This window comes from Poeciliopsis prolifica, unplaced genomic scaffold (genome assembly GCF_027474105.1).
Source record: "Poeciliopsis prolifica strain line A6 unplaced genomic scaffold, Auburn_PproV2 SCAFFOLD011, whole genome shotgun sequence".
NCBI lineage: Eukaryota > Metazoa > Chordata > Actinopteri > Cyprinodontiformes > Poeciliidae > Poeciliopsis > Poeciliopsis prolifica.
Genome location: NW_026562386.1, coordinates 1,023,508 through 1,040,976, shown reverse-complemented (window position 1 = coordinate 1,040,976; position 17,469 = coordinate 1,023,508). Strand labels below are relative to the sequence as shown.

The window sequence follows — 17,469 nt, the reverse complement described above, 5'->3', positions numbered from 1 at the left end:
CAAACGATAACATTAGCACCCTTTTCCTCACAACACACGGATTGTTCTCTCACTTGTAGTCCTTTAAGGTCTGTCTATAGTTTTTTTGACTGGCACAAGGCCCTGGTGCTGGTTGCAGACGCACATCCCTGGTCATCAGCTCAGTATGATTAAATAATGACCAATACCATTTAACTTTGGTGAATTTTCTGGGAGGAGAACATCTAATACCCAAAGCATCTACAAATAGGAACACAGTATTAACACAAGAGGCTCACTGCAAATAGTTCAGTGCCAGACTGCTCATGTTATTTTTCTTGACAGTTTTTCTCTCTTTTCATGATATAAACTGTTGTTACATCACAGTACAAATCTGGTTGACTTTTTTATTTAGTTCTAATAAAAAGGCTTTAGACTACAAATTTTCATTGAATGTGGTATTCTCCATTTTTATTTGACTGTTTTATATTCTGGGGATTCTGATTTCCTGGGTTGATTAAATGGAATTTATAGTTTGCCTAAGCAACAATGCATTTACAGATCAAGTCATCTGAGTTAAATAAATTATTTTATCGGCCACATGTATGCAGTTTCTGTCTGCAAGTGTCTCTTTGGGAGAACATTTGTTTTGCAGTGAACAAAAATTGCTTCCAAACTGACAAAGTGAGGAGAAGTTTAAGATAACATCAAAATGAAGTCATTGGATTTTTTTTCTCCTAATTAGATTAATATCCTTTCAAATTGGCCTTCAAGATTGCTAAATAAGAATGCTTCGGTAATAAATCAACCTCTAAATAGATATGTTGACATGAATTATGTATTTGTAATTCAGATGTAGGAGTTTGCAAGATGTGCATTGGGAATCGATTACGGAGTTAATTTGGAGGAAAATATTTCAGGGTTCAAACCTCTAAATCTGAGATGCTAAATGTGAAGCTTATTACACAAGCAGAGGATCACTGCCCACGTCTTTGTCTCAGCACTGTTCTTGTGAATAAATTGAAGTACTTTACTTCTTGTACTCTCCAGGGCTAATATAATGCTGTTCATGAAGAAAAAAATAGAAAAACTTATAATGTATCTGTTTTGGTTGCTAGTTTAGTTAGCAACTAAACTTTTTAAAAAAAGTTTTTGTTACCTAGATCTGAGCAGAGATCTAGGTAACTGAGCAGATAAACTCATTATTTCTAATATTTTTTTTTCAATGCTAGCTAACGTAACAAGGTGTAGAAATTGAAATAAAGACCAATGTTCAATTTGTGATTTTAAGGCTTTGGAATGAAGAAGTTGGTTTCTTTTTCCTTTCTGCTTTGGTTTTGCAACTCACGATCTGCTTTGTATTAGTTCCAAGTCTTGGTCTTTTGACCACATTCCTTATGAAACATCTTGATATGCTCAGTCACACCCACAAGTCATGTTCTCAACAACTTGACAAAAATATAATTCAATGTATTCGATTATATTATTACTCTAAGTAATAATATAATTTAGTTATTACACACCAATAGTTTTACATTGGTTGCTAAAGTTATTTTATTGAATTTCACCACCACAACCATATTCCTCTGTTTCAGGTGAGTTTCTTTTCATCGTGAAAACAAATCTGTATCGTATGCATTGTGTTCCATCCCTATAATTAGTCTTTTTGCTTTAAAACACATATCAGTTTCACATTCTCATTTAAATAAAAAAAAAAACATGTTAAAGTTCCTTCCCTTTGTAGCTTTCCATAGTTCCTCTTTACAGCTTAAAATAATTGAAAAGAAACTTCCTTGAAAGTGTGAAGTGAAATAAAATGTATAAGTAACTTAGTTAATCATAGAAAGCAATGAACAACTTCTATAAAAAGAGTTATCTGACAAACTTCTAAGCTTTGCAAAATATAAAGGAATAAATCAAAAGTTCTGCTTACTTTCATTTAAACTGACTCTTATTGTTTGTGTTTTTATTAATGCAAATTATTTATATTGTAGGAATTTGTAGTCTAAATTTATAATTCAATGAGAAATATGATGTGGGGAGACTTTTTAATGGGAGGAAAGAGACTCAAATGACTTTCTACTACCATAGAAATTCTCACCACACCACTTATAAATTACAATTAAATATTAGTCACAATGTTGAATAAAAAATAAAATCATTTGCATTTCTGTTTATTCTGTCATCAGTACTTTTGTTTTTTACATTAACTTCATTTTTAAGTCAAAATCGCTACCTGTGCTCAAGTCTTAAGTACATGAACAAAGACGAGTAAATTTTAAAAATCAAAAGATGAACATCATTAATGTGACAAATGTTTACAAAAGCATCTGTTCAGTGACATCTTTTCTCCCCGTGAATAAAGATGTCTTCTACAGTAACTGGGTAGTTTTAATCTACAGCTGTTTGACAGATATTTGTCCCTTCCTGCAGGATCAGGAGAAGGATGTGGGAAGATCATTCAGCGGTTTCCAAAGAAAGACTGGGAAGGAACTGCTTTTCCTCAGGGGGTGGAGATGGTGAGTGTGAACAACTCTAATAATTACTCAAAATCACTGAAAAAGTGACTAAAAAGTGTGTTTGGCATTAAAAACATCATTAATTGTTCTTTTGGAAAGGTTCAATATTAAATCGTTGGCCATGAAATGCTAAGAATACACCATAGTCCTACATCCTCTGTGTTTCCAAACAAAGTAAAAGAAATTTGGCGGTTGAGCTGTAGACTTTGGCATTTGAATTTCTTCTGTCCTCATGCTCATTAATTAATCAAGGACAGTTTACTCACATTCATGTTTCACTTTATACCCAACTTATCTGGTATTTCTTCGCTATCCTCTTTAGTGACACAGTGAACAGAATTACTTGGCTCTTTTAGTTTGGCCCCTCGTCGTCTAACTGGAGACTCCGTGGGGTCTTTGACAGGAGGTCTGTTAGTCTGTTATCCTTACACGGACAATCCAATAGATATAGAAAATATTTTCTTATTGGGGATGGGAAAAACTGTCAGTCCCAGGAGAAGCATTCTCAGTTGACAGGATCACGCTGCTCAGGACATTAGCGCCTTTCTTATATCTGTTTTTGTTTGTTTAAACATAGCACTCCTGATAAGCTCTTAATGACTAAGCAAGCTGGTTTGGGACTCGGTGAGGAAAATGGTATCTGTGGAAAAAGATATTTTACATTCCAATATTGATCATCCATACAGTTTAAATTTTTGCACACTCTGTACAACTTGGCCAGTGAATGAATATTATTTTTCTTGAGCTTTTTTTGGTTGTTTAAAAGCCTATTATTGCTTTAAAATGATTCAGTATTCAAGTTTCACTTTTTTAAGGTCTGACAGCAATGTGTAACATATGTGTGAATTTGTTTGTAGTGGAATGATCAAATTTAAAGTATGATAAGGACAATGTATGATGGATCATGCTAGCTCGCTACACCAAAAGCTAGTAAACCATAACAGCTAAATTTAAAGACATGAAAGGCATGAAGACTGGCAACGCCTGTCTTTCTGCTCGACAGCAATCTACTCATAAATCTTCATAGTAGCAAGGAAAAACACACAAAATAAGTAGATGTGATGGGAGGTAACCATTGAAGATGTGTTAAGTTTTACCATGTAACTTTAGCTAATTTTTCATATTCTATGGTTGTTCATTGTTATAAACAGCTTTCATCTCAATTTGTCATAATTTTTTTGGGTTTTTTTATATTGTTTTGCTTCAAGTTGAAGAGATGGTGCAGTAATATCAAGTCGTCCTTTCCCAACATTAGAGATTTATGTCATGTTTGGCTCAACCATTTATTCAAATCCCCACTATTCACACTTCCACTATTTCCATAATTTATGGAAACTCTGGTATCCATGGTTTTGCAACAACCGCCTCTTGCCCCCACCCACTTCAGCTTCCCCCCAAAAAAAAACAAAATAGATGTTTGCTAGTATTTTTAGCACATAAAAGGAAAAACACAGCAGGAGGTTCTTATGGCTTTGCAGAATTTCACAGCTGTGTCTGGAAAAAAGGAAACTCTTGTTAGATGTGTGGCTTATTGTCGTGATTTGGAGAGCATACCGTTCATGTTTAGATCATGTTGACACAGTTGTAGCATTAGCTACATTATAGATTGTTTCACTTTAGGCATGGGGGAAAAAAAAGAAAAACCCTAATATATTGTTTATACAGTGGTATTTATGAGACAGTTCAAAACAAATGAGGCTGTTATTCTGCCACAAATATTCACTTAGTGACTTGGGTTTGAGTGTCACGCAGGCATATTCCAGTACAAGCCACTTCAGTCTGTTGGTGGCCATTAGGAATGCGTCTTGTTTTGTGCTGCTGCTTAGAGATGGACTGTAATGTATTGCACCACAATCAAAGCAGATATACATGAAGTGTGACAAGGACGGTTTAAAATTTGGAAGTGAAAAGAATGCTCTCTGCTGTTATATTGGGCACTGGATGTCTTTGCAATGTGGTAGGAACTCATTTGTTTTCTTCAATGAATTTGAGGGATGAATCAGGATGGCGCCACTCACTCAGCATCATCCCTCAAGTATCTTGTCATGGTTTTCCTCTAAATATAGAAACCCTGCAACAAGTTTAACTGAATCTATTAGTCTAGTGTTTCCAGATGTCATCCGGCGCTGTTGCATTCCTTTGGAAATTGGTGTGATGCTAAATTGAGAATAGTTCCCCTCAATGCAGGGCTGATCTTTTTAGATCTTTTTAGATCAACCCTGCATTGAGCAGCATTTTTCATTAAATATCATTTGCTTCTGATATGCATTATGTTTTTAAGAATATTTTAGGTTTTTGCAAAACATGCTAGTGATTGTTTTGTGGGGAAAGTTATAGACTTGGAGAAAATAAAACAAAAAGGACTTGAAGGAGAAGGCTTTTCCAGAAATGTCCTTTCCGGCTACGTGTTTTGTGACAAAATTTGGTTTAAAGCCAAATGACTGAAATTCCTTCTTTGAAGCTTTAATGATGATACACCATGGTGTTTAACAGACCCACTTAGCAATTAGCATTTTGGCTCTGTTTTGAGCTGGTATGTAAGCCATTATTATTTGCAGATTTTCTCCACTCCATGAAAAAGAAAATTACTTTTTTTTTTTTTTTTTACAAACACATCTGTAGACAACAGCGGATCAAGCTGAGCACGAAAAGCATTTTGTGGTCACAACAGGCCCCCAGCAAACTAAATAGCCACAGATGAGGAATGCACCAAGAAAAAGCGTTTACAACTTGTGCTCGGAAAAATGTGTTTCTAATCTATACAGGCAAGTGATGGTGATAGGAACCAGCTCAAATCCTCATCTGTTGTGGATGAGCCAGGTCTGTGGACGGAGGTCAGAGCTATGTGCACCTAGTAAATTTCCATCACTTCACCCTCTAGCGTCGATGCAGGGGTGCTATATTTACTGTAAATGGTCAAGGGTTCACAGGAAGGTACCACTGTGGGGTCTTGGGGTGAGGTTTTTAATGTGTAAATTCCACTGAAATAAATGATAATGGCTTAATGAGATGTATTAGTGGTTGCCAGCTGCTATTTTGCAATTCATTTTTATTTCTAAAACATTTTCATGAGTTTTAGGCATCATTATGTGGCAGAAAAAGCAGCCGAACAAGCTTTTCCGATATAATTAAGACTATTAAAATTAAATATGAATGAGCAATTTTGGCTTACGATATAATTTTTTTCTATTTCTTTGAACTTTGATACTTAGATAATTTCTCTTTTGATCCATTTTAAAAAAATCCAGTTTTAGACCATTAAAGGTCTAAAACCTTTAGTGGTGAAAACAAACGATGTTGATTGAAGATGACTTTGTTGCGCCACTGCAGTCTGACTTTCTTCATGTTTTTAGCTGTAGTTCAACATGTGCCATGCTTCAGGAGTAATTTATTCTTAGTGGTGATAAGTAAGAGCTCTTCCTACCAGAAAACATGGTAGATTTTGATATGGAAGAAATGGCTTGTGAAACCTCTGTTTCTCTTTATAAAAATCTCTGAGTATTTACATTGTTTTTTGTTTAACCTCAAGATAAGCATAAAAACATCAACATGTGTACTTTTCAAACCTATGCAAAATAATTTATCACTGACTCAGTTATTCTTTAAAATTCTCTATGGATTTCTGAAACCTATTTGTGGGGAAAAGAAGACATGCGCTTTAAATATATATTTAGCTAACCACTGTTTTAGTCTCCTCTCATTCTGGAAAACCGAAGGAACAGACATCCCCGTGACACCCACCACTAGAGCCACCATTGAGAAGAAAGACCAGTAGCTTACGTAGGTCTTGTTTTTTTTATTTTATTTCAACCATTATTAATGCCACAGGGTACTGTTACATAACAAAGCAAAGGTCATATTTGTTGGTTTTACATGGAGCAGTTTTCTTGGAAATAAACAATGTGTGCATGCTAAGAAAATCATCCTCATTTAATTATGTGGAAAGTTTTAAATGTCTTGGTTAAAATGTTAAGCATTATATTCTGCTTTTTCATTGGTTCAGTATCTTGCAAATGTTCACACTTGGTCAGACTTGGTGTCTTTAGTTTGCTGTTTGGGTTTACCACCAGATGGCTTTGAGCAAATGAAGCAAATACACAAATTACATTTGCCACATATTCAGCAAAGAATCCCTGGAATTACTTTTAATTACTCTGTTTATGTGCTCTGTTTGCTTGTTTAATTACGGGCACTATTTGTTTAATGGATGACGTATGTGAATGTTTACAACATTGGTTTCCTGTCGACAACATATTTGTATTGTATTTATAACCATGCTAATTTTGTTGTGGTGTTTTGGATCGTTGTCCTGTTGATGACCCAGTTTCAAACAAGATTCAGCTGTGGGACAGCTGGCCACATTTGTCTCACAAATACTTCGGTATGCGGAGAATATTATGAGTTCAGTCAATGACAGCAAGGTACTTTTCTTTCTGTAGCAAGCCAAAATCATCAGTCCTCCACCACCATGCTCGCTCCAAGCATGAGGCTGTGCAGCAAGGCCAAACATCTTCTCCATCCTCTTAAGAAAGTTGAGGCTTACTCCTGGCATCACATCTAAAATCCTTCTTGTTCTAACTGAACTGTCATAAGTTGTTTGGTAGCGAAAATATGACCAGTCGTCTCAAAATCTGAACTGGATTTTTTCTATATTAGCTCAAAAACCAAGTAAAGTTTAAGGAAACAGCCTTTAATGAATCAAGAATAACATTGTAATTCCTTTATTTTTCCTGATGGATTAAAAAGATAATACATTTAACTTTTTCAATGGGCTGTGGCCCTAAGGAGGGAACAAAATAACAGTCTTCAGACCAGCAAACTGCAAACTTGCAGGTGGTCAGATATAACAAGGTTGTAGTTTTTTTCCACAACTTTACAGACAGTCTTGGAAACCTCCTTATTGCTGTGACTTTATGAGTTCCTGTAAGACAGTCAATCTGTAATCTGACAGTCGCTACCTTTGTAGTTACTTCATTTGTGAGGCAAATCCACCAACATCTAGAAATGTTTTTGAGTCACTGAAGTAAAAAGCATCTGATTTGTCAGGTTTGCTTTGGCAAGGCCTTGGCCTGACCTGCAAATTCAGTTGTTACAACTTTCCTGGCAACTTCACCTATATCAAATTTGACTGTGCTTGCAAAATCGTAAAAGCACAAATATAATATCTGATGGAAACTGTGATTTATTTTTTTTCTTTTTCTGTATGTGTGTGTGAGGTTCACTGCCCCACATGTTCTAAGTGTTTTCTTGCTTCATCATTTCAACTGATGGAGGATTAACAGGCTTAATCTGCCTGCAGTCATCTGAATCAGGGATGTTAAAGCAGGGAAGCATCAAAGAGATGCAGGGCAGTGTGCCTTGAAAAACCAGGTTGGAAAAAGCTGAAATAGCACACTGTACACTAAAAGTACAGTGTGCTTTTAATGTATACAGGTTTGAAGATATACTGAAGTCTCATGTCTGAAAGGTGCATTTTCTCAGTTTCTGTGATCATTATGTCAAATTTCTCTGTTGTTTAGTAAAGCTTCTAAGCTTTTTACAGGTTTTCTAGATGAGCTAAATTCTTTTGGTACCTAAACTAAGGATCCTCATCTGCTATTTTTTTCGTTATTCCCAGCTGACAGCTGCATGTTGAGGTCACAGTGAATACTTTGAAGCACAAATTAAGCTGATATACGTTTACCTCCATCTGAGCTGTGCAGTTAGGTAACATGCATGATATGACTGTTTGGATTTTTCAACACAGAATAAACAGTTCCTTACTTTTTTTTAGGTGACTATTGTTAATTAAGTACTACATTTACTGATTTATTGCTAATATAATTTGAACAAAACACAACTATTGAACATTGAAGGTATTACTCCCTAAAATGTATCAGCTTTGTGGAACATATTTAAAACTGAGTGAAATTAGAAAGAATCAAAAGCAATTACGTGCTTCCAGCATGATTATCTAAGACCACATAAGCAGAATGTAATTTTAATGTATTTTCCCAACATCACATTTTTGTATCTTTGATTGAAATCCATAGAGAATGCTTCTGCACACAAATCAGCTGGAAAACCAAGCTTTAATAGAGGAAACCATTTCTCCTTGGATCAGCCTCATGCTGACCGCATGGCATGACCACAGAACGACATTTTAGTTCAGGAAGATCATTAAGGAGAAAGTCTATCTCAAGGCCTGTAATTGAAATGAGCATCGGCATACGTTGAAAATGATAGGTTTGTGTGAAACGTTGGCTTACCATTGGATTGTGGATTTGGGTGAAGACAGATGCCTTGAAAGCTACGCCCGAGAGGTCAGACACATTCCTAAGTGCTGCAGAGTTCAGTGTTAAACATGAAGGTCAGCCAATTACATGTACCCTGCAGACAACGTTCAGTCAACAGACTTATTCCTGCTGTCTCCTCTCAAGTCGTAATTCCCGGCAGAAAAACAAAATGTCTCCAGAGATACATGCTCGTATCGGTCCCGTTTGATCACATGTCAAAGACTGAGGCAGCCTGTCAGGAAATAAGATCCCTGCCTCCACTGGAAGTTCAAGAGGAAAACGTTATTTTTTTCAGCACCTCAAAGACAAGCAGGGAAAGTATTTTAAAAGTACTGGAAGGAGGTGAAGGTGACATCCAGTCAATCTCAATATAGTCTATGCCAAGTTATAAGACGATTAATTCTTACCTTTTAGCAATTTTCTGTTGATTGATGTTGCAGTTTATTCCTTCGCTAAAATTTTGAATATTTGATTTTTCTTTTTTGAAAAAATTGATTTCCTCTTGACCTCTTAGTGGAGTTTTTTAGTATAGCTCTTAATATGCTTAGTGTCTCATGATGGTCTTGTCTGCGTGTGTGCTCACTGCATACAAATGAGGTAAACACAGAGGTCAAATTCCTGTGTGCCTAAAGAGACACTCAAATGAATGATTGCTTTTTTGTGTATCAAGGCAACAATCTGTTATAGTGTGAGCGTCTTGACCTACTTACAGGTTATGTCCACATTTTATGATTACCAAAAATCCCTGGGGGGATCAAATATTTTCTAAAATCACCAAGGTTGACAGTTTTAAACTAAGATGGTCATGGTATTGCGTGTTAACCTTGATTGAAAACCCATATTATAGTGATTATATTGACAAAATGGAGGAACATGGACATCTGTCAAACAGAGGTACCACTCTAAACACTAATTAAAGACAGGCAATAAAACGCAGTACTAAAATAAAACGTAAACTGTTGTACTAACACACCTCTTAATGTTTGGTCTGATGAATGGTGCAGACTAAAAAATAATTTAAAATGATTAATACAATCCACATCCTTTATACCTTTAAAAATGTGGTTCCTTAAAGGAATTACTTCATATTGACAACAAGAGGCCTTTCAGTTTTCAGGCACTAGAAAATTACTTGAAAAAGTAGAAGAAAATCTCTTGGAAATACAAGCTTTTTTCATGTAAGGACATTAATCATAATATAAACCCAGGAGACTGTAATACATATTTGGTTAATATTATGGTTGATTCCTATAAATCTAAAATTAACAGAAGATTGATTGTGATATTATATTCTTCCTTGAAAGAATCTAATGGCATTTGTACTCTACATTAAATAAAAATGAAAAGAAGCAGAAAATATCATTCTTACAAAAGATAAATGGTTTAGTATATTCAGGACAGGATCAAACTTATGGAAATGGAGGGAATTTACATTTAAAAACATTATTTGGTTCTTAAAGGAATTAAGACCATCACCTGGTACCAGCCCATCACCTGATACCAGCCCATCACCTGGTACCAGCCCATCACCTGATACCAGCCCATCACCTGGTACCATCCCATCGCCTGGTACCAGCCCATCGCCTGGTATCAGCCCATCGCCTGGTATCAGCCCATCACCTGGTACCAGCCCATCACCTGGTACCAGCCCATCACCTGGTACCAGCCCATCCCCGGGTATCAGCCCATCACCTGGTACCAGCCCATCACCTGATACCAGCCCATCGCCTGGTACCATCCCATCGCCTGGTATCAGCCCATCGCCTGGTACCAGCCCATCGCCTGGTACCAGCCCATCGCCTGGTACCAGCCCATCGCCTGGTACCAGCCCATCACCTGGTACCAGCCCATCACCTGGTACCAGCCCATCGCCTGGTACCATCCCATCGCCTGGTATCAGCCCATCGCCTGGTACCAGCCCATCGCCTGGTACCAGCCCATCGCCTGGTACCAGCCCATCACCTGGTACCAGCCCATCGCCTGGTACCAGCCCATCACCTGGTACCAGCCCATCACCTGGTACCAGCCCATCACCTGGTACCAGCCCATCCCCTGGTATCAGCCCATCACCTGGTACCAGCCCATCACCTGATACCAGCCCATCACCTGGTACCATCCCATCGCCTGGTATCAGCCCATCGCCTGGTACCAGCCCATCGCCTGGTACCAGCCATCGCCTGGTACCAGCATCGCCTGGTACCAGCCCATCACCTGGTACCAGCCCATCACCTGATACCAGCCCATCGCCTGGTACCATCCCATCGCCTGGTATCAGCCCATCGCCTGGTACCAGCCCATCGCCTGGTACCAGCCCATCGCCTGGTACCAGCCCATCACCTGGTACCAGCCCATCCCCTGGTACCAGCCCATCACCTGGTACCAGCCCATCACCTGGTACCAGCCCATCACCTGGTACCAGCCCATCACCTGGTATCAGCCCATCACCTGGTACCAGCCCATCCCCTGGTACCAGCCCATCACCTGGTACCAGCCCATCACCTGGTACCAGCCCATCCCCTGGTATCAGCCCATCACCTGGTACCAGCCCATCCCCTGGTATCAGCCCATCACCTGGTACCAGCCCATCCCCTGGTACCAGCCCATCACCTGGTACCAGCCCATCACCTGGTATCAGCCCATCACCTGGTACCAGCCCATCACCTGGTACCAGCCCATCGGTCATCTGGTTTTAATATTGTACAATGGCTGCTGGAAAAGACGATTGTGTTATTGCTGACTACTATCCAAAAACCTCTTGGTTGTGGGGGAGTCTCTTCTTCTGCTTTTAAGAGATGTAGAGTTGTATAATTGTACATCTGCAGACAGATGCGCAATAGTTATCTTTTAATATCCTCCCCAACCACTTTCCTGATGTACTCCTGATAGTCATGAGTATTAACGCATGCTTGTGCATTGATTTATAGTAGTTAGTTTGTTATATTTTGATGTTTTGAATATGTCAGAATTAATAAAGGGATAAAAATAAAGGATAGGTATTTTGTAACAAACTATGCGATGACCTTCATGGCGGTGCATTCAATAGGACTGTTGCCTTGCAGCATAAAGCTCCTTCACCCACCCCTGGGGACTTTCTGCAAGGTCTTTGCATATTCTCTTTATACGTGTATGGGTTCTCTTTTCTGACTGCCTCCCACAGACCAAAATGAGCATTAATTAGGAGTCAATATGTGCATGGATAGTTCTTGTCCTGCAATAGGATTGTGGCCTACTAGGAGCATACCGCGCCAGTCTTCCACAGACCTCCTCTGTGGAAGACTAAGTGGGAGTAGATGGTTGTTGAATAGATTCCAATCCTTGTCATAAGATGCAATGAAAATGGGGGGAAAACATGTTTTTCAAGATACTTATCTGTGACTGTGGAGTTATTTTAGCTGTAGAAGTTCAGTTTTTTTCTTTCCTTTTCCAGCTTTCACCTCCTTTTTCCACAAACCCAAAGATTGTTTGTGATAATGAAGAGGAGTGACATTTCTTATGCATTGTGTTCATCAGATTTAATGTTGCTTAAAATGCTAGAGACTTAATAAGCTTCATGCTTACTTTCCAGGCATTCTAAAACAAAATTTTATATTAGTCAAATGATAATAATTTGTCAATTTACTATAACCTCTGCTGCTTGTCTTGAGAACTTCATAAACAAAATAAGACACAATAAAAAGCACAGTTTGAATTGCTGTAAAATCTGTTTACAACACAACAGTTGTAACATTAACGTTAAAAACGCTGTAAACACACCTTGTGTGTTCAGTCGTAAGCTTTTGCAGAGTTGAGTTTGAGCTCCAGGTTGGTCTGGTGTAGGAACGTGACCTGATTTGACCAACTTGTAAATATTTGTGTCGTCTCGCGTTTGTGACATCTCTCCTGCCGAGAATGTTGACTTCTTGAACTTTTTGCTGCTTCCACAAATCCCCGCTGTAATGAGGACTGTTGCTCCCACTTCCAGGAAGGATGGTAGAGCTATTTAGAAAATTTGTGACCTGCTGGTTTATTGTGTAGATAAGTGCTTAAGTAGCAATTTAAGGAATTAATACTGTGAAAAATACTCGAGGATCTTACTCCAGAACTTGGAGTTTTATGTTTGACTCACAGGGACTGAAAGAACACGAGCATTAATGCTGCAAAGAGTCGCTTTTCTGGCTTTGTTCTCGTAGTAATTTAAATTAGCGAATCATGACCAAGCTTTAATGGATCATTCATAATCAGCAGCCGGAGTTAATCAGGCTTTAGGCTCTGTGCCAAGCCACAGGCTGGTGAAAGAATGCAGTTTAATTGTTTCTCTTTATAGACCGGCTCAACTGACCATAAGTCGACATGTCACAGAACACGTCGATCCCACTGTGTTTGCGAAACCGAAGAAAAACCCCTAAATATTACATTCCACAAAGAAGGAAACCATTCCACACAAGGAGAGAATGGGATGATGTGTTTGACAGGAAGATCCACAGATGAGTAATCAAGAGTTTATGTGCCAGCAGAGCTAAATACATCAGGGAACAAAGCGGGAGCTGTCGAACCAGGCAGGAATTTCCAGGCTGAAAAGCGCTGCTCCTGCTCAGGAAATGGGGAATACACAGGATGAGATTTTGCTGGGGAACTTTATACAACGAACACAACCGAATGTCTTTTCAGTCATGGACTGGTTTCCATTAATCAGACAACACTTTGATAAGTCGGTGTGGTGTCCAGAGGGGGTCCTTTTTGGAAAAATATTCTGACTCTGTTTGAGCGAGTAATGATAGATGGCATTCAGTATGACAGATGTAAGCTGAAGCAGCCACAATAATGAAAAAATGTTTAGTTATATTTTAGGGGCGTTAAGCAGATTGCACACAAACGTTTTATTTCATTTATTTATGTTGTTTTATTTCGATTTCAATGAAATATATAAGCACATTTACCATATGCAATCTGCTTCAGCTAGCATTGTGTTTAATCCTGCACTGGAAATGGAGAACTCCTACATAGACTTGTTAACTCCTTTATTTTCATGTCTTATTTTATCACATAAAATGAGTTGGAGACCTGTTTGGCCTAATGTTTTCTGTGTGTCTAGCCTCTCCTCATCTGCTTTACATCCTTCGCTGACTGAAATCTCCAGATCTGCAGGGTATGTCAGAATGCTTTTGATCAGATGAGCAAGTCCAGTTAGCAGAGCATTGGACAAACATCAAAACTCACATCTGTATTGAAGCCTCGTTATGGTCCCATTATATTAAATGCTTGTAGGTGGTGGCCACCTGTTTGTACAGCTCAGATACTGCTGTGTCAGATAGCTTCTCTTTTATTCTTGTTTTTATTCTCCTGCAGAAGCTTCTCTCGATGCCAGAGGGTTTTTTCTGAGCTCTGTGCTTTGATTTTAATTCATAGTTTCTGATTCTGATTTTTAGGGGATGCTGTATAGTTAGAAAACCAACATCAGTCTGGTGCTGTGATTAAAGCTTAAATTCAGCTTACAAAGTGAACAAGTGTTTAGTGAAGTTCTGTCGCAATGAAATGCTTTAATTACAATGCACTTTTTGAAAAATTACATTTCATGGCACTGCTGTGCTGTTCAAAAGTATTACAGTATGGCTAAACATCATTTACAGTGCTTTTGTCTCAAGAATCATTTTAATCACTATTTTACATCATTTAATAAATACACATCAAGACTAAAACATTTTTGCATGCCCTGTGCCCAACTTATAATGTTAGCTGCAACACCTCGTCATTTTTAAATCCTCTGAGGCAAATAATGAAGAGGTTATATAATGTGACCCTAGAACTATTTTTTTCACTGATTGAACTTATTTTAAGCTGGTGTGTGCTGGGTTTGTTATTGGAAATGTCAAATGGAAAAATACTGAGATGTTGGGCATTTGCAGGTGCTAACAGAAAAATCAGTCGCAGTAAAATATTAAGCTGGTGTTATTCATTCATATTTGAGTCCTGCTAGTGAGGACTTTGAAGCACATTTGAAGGGTGCTTCAAAGTCTTCATCACCCTTCATTTGAGTTTTAAGGCAGAATAAAGCATTGCGAATCTTCTTCTTGCTGTATTTTTTACAGTGCTTTAGGAGTACAGCTCATTTACTTTTTAGCTGCTCCTGTTATTCTGTAGTAACTATTAAAACTGAAGCTAGATAGAGATGTCAGATGGTAAACAAAGACATTTAGGCTGATGAAAATGATTTCTCATGAATGTATTTATTACCAAGTCAAAGTAGAGTTTATATATTTCACCATAATCATTTTAAACTCAAACTTCAGGATAGTGGGTGTGTAGCCATCAGCCAATTGTATCTCAAGGGCGTGAAGAAGACGAAAAGTGGTGATTCGTTCCGATTGCCTACTCCTCTCTTGCCCCCTTTCTCCGTGAAATCACACGCACTCACACACATAGAAACTTTGATCCATCTGTCTGAAAAGGGAGTTAAACAAAACCAGTACCTGGGTAGAACTTTAACAAGAATACATTTTAATTAGTAAGCTTATTCTTTTTTTTTTCAGTCAACACCTTTACTTGTATAAAACATATTAATTTGCAAGAAAGCATTGTACCTGGATTTCCATGTACAATTATATATATATATATATATATATATATATATATATATATATATATATATATATATATATATATATATATATATATAATAGTATACATTTCAATCATTTCAATCACATGGTCTTTTAAAGAAATGTCCATTATAAATTGGAATTAGAACTATTATTTGGGGAAAAAAATGTAAAATGTGGCAAACTGTAAATATATTGTCTATAAGACGTGTGAAAGCTCATTTGTGTTTGTTCATATTCTTTTCAGATTCACATTTACTTCTCGCACTCCATTATCGAGTTTCCAGAAAAGGAACAAAACCTGTAGTGGTTTGAGCTGGGTTTATCGAAAGCAGAACTGAGAACAGGAGTCGTAGTGAGCTTTGTAACTTGGCCTGAGTCCCCAGAAGGTGGTGGAGGAAGCACCTGTTCTGCAGCCATTATCTTACCGCGCTCTGAAGGACTCAGCAGCCTGACACATGACAGCCATTGTACTGATATACAAGCTCAGGATAAAGCTGTTTACCCGGCTCTTTCATGCATCACTCCGTGTGCTCGGAAATGTGGTTTGATGTTTTGTGTTTGCTCTTTGTAGACAAAACAAAACAACAGCAACTATTTGGGGATTGGGAAGAATGTCTGTTTATTTATTAGTTATGTTAAATCAGAGAATTAATATGAATGTCAAAAACACTGTCGTCTGGAAAGAAAACAAAATCCTAAACATAACCCGTGTTGATCCTGTCTGGAAAAAACATTAATAAACACCCCCAGCTGGCTGGCCACAGATGTTGACCTGAGGCCATGCTGGGTTTTAAAGCAGAATAAGGCATTGAGGTTCTTCTTCTTGCTGTAATTTTTATGGTGCTTTAGGAGTACAGCTCATTTACTTGTTATGGTATCTTCAGTAAGACCAAGTGCACATCTGTAGGTTGTTGAGGTGTGAAAGCCAGATGTGACCCTGCAGAGGTTTTGTGGGAAGTGTCGCATTTACTGTTAGTGAATGAAATCTAACGGAAACAAACTCTGTGTAAATAAGATGTCTATTTTTTGGTTTCTCCTCTTTGATGGGGAAAAAAGACCAGGTACACATCCTTCTCTTTAAAATATTTGTTGAAACCATGTACCACAGAAATGATATCATCTTTCAGCACAGCTCTCAGAAATGTGAGAGAAGGAAAAAGTTATTATGGTCTGATAATGTTTGCTTGTGTTTACCACTTTCACAGTTGTGCTAAAGTGGAAGTACAATTGTTCAATATTGCAATAACTGCCTCAAAGAATGATGTGGTCATCACTGAGAAGAAAATTTGCAAAAACCGTATTTACTGGTCATTACCTTTAAAATGTTTTAATGATATATTTACATTTTTAGCCAGTATGCTGTTTGATATGTATTAAATCTGAAGTAAGGGGCTTGGAAACATGTGATCTGCAAATGGCTGAAGGTTTTGTAGCAGTAAAGTACAAAACTTTATATTCTACCTGCGACTTCATACAAATGAGACTCGGAAAGCGTCCAGTTCAATATGATAGCTGTTCACAAGAGTACTATCTTCTAACGGTATATTTGAGCAGATTATTAGAAACTTATCAAAGCAGGTATGAAATGTCCTTCTAATGAGTACAAATTGATGCATGATTTCTAAGAAACAACCCATGGAGGATGGCTCATACTGACCATGCTTCCACTTCAGGTAGAAAAAGATAAAAATCCCAAATGCACAATAATGAGCAGCACCCAAAGCAGGATCTATATGATGTTGACAGTGTCTGATTTTAATTAATGTTGTAATAAAAAAGGTCTCTGACTCCACATCTCACCCTGTTACACCTTTTTATTTGAATGGGCGAGCTTACATCTGTTCTGTTGCATTGGTGTTGGAAGTCATCCTAGCATTAGTAGAGTTTATTATACAGTAATAAATGTAATATGTTCAACTGATCTTGATATCAAACCTTCCCTTCATATCCATAAATAATCAATTTGGAAAAAATTCCCGTACTTTTCTTGGATTACTAAAGGGAATTTTCTGCTCTTGTTTGTATTTCACAAAAGTTTTTTTCCCCCAAAAACTATCATTCAACTCATTAAGGTTTGGATGACGTGCTGTTGTGCTAACCTACTTTAAAAAAAAAAAAGTGCTGAAATACTTTGCTGCG

The 17,469-nt window shown here is 37.8% G+C and overlaps 1 protein-coding gene across 3 annotated transcripts in view; it reads left to right on the top strand.

Annotated features, from left to right (window-relative positions):
- Positions 1-17,469, top strand: part of sbf2 (SET binding factor 2) — a 97,218-nt gene that overhangs the window by 13,980 nt on the left and 65,769 nt on the right. For all 3 annotated transcript variants that reach the window (XM_055036494.1, XM_055036493.1, XM_055036492.1), the window contains exon 2: positions 2,392-2,477. In XM_055036494.1, the coding sequence (XP_054892469.1) occupies positions 2,475-2,477 (3 nt within the window). In that variant the 5' untranslated portion in view covers positions 2,392-2,474. The remainder of the gene's footprint in view (positions 1-2,391; positions 2,478-17,469) is intronic.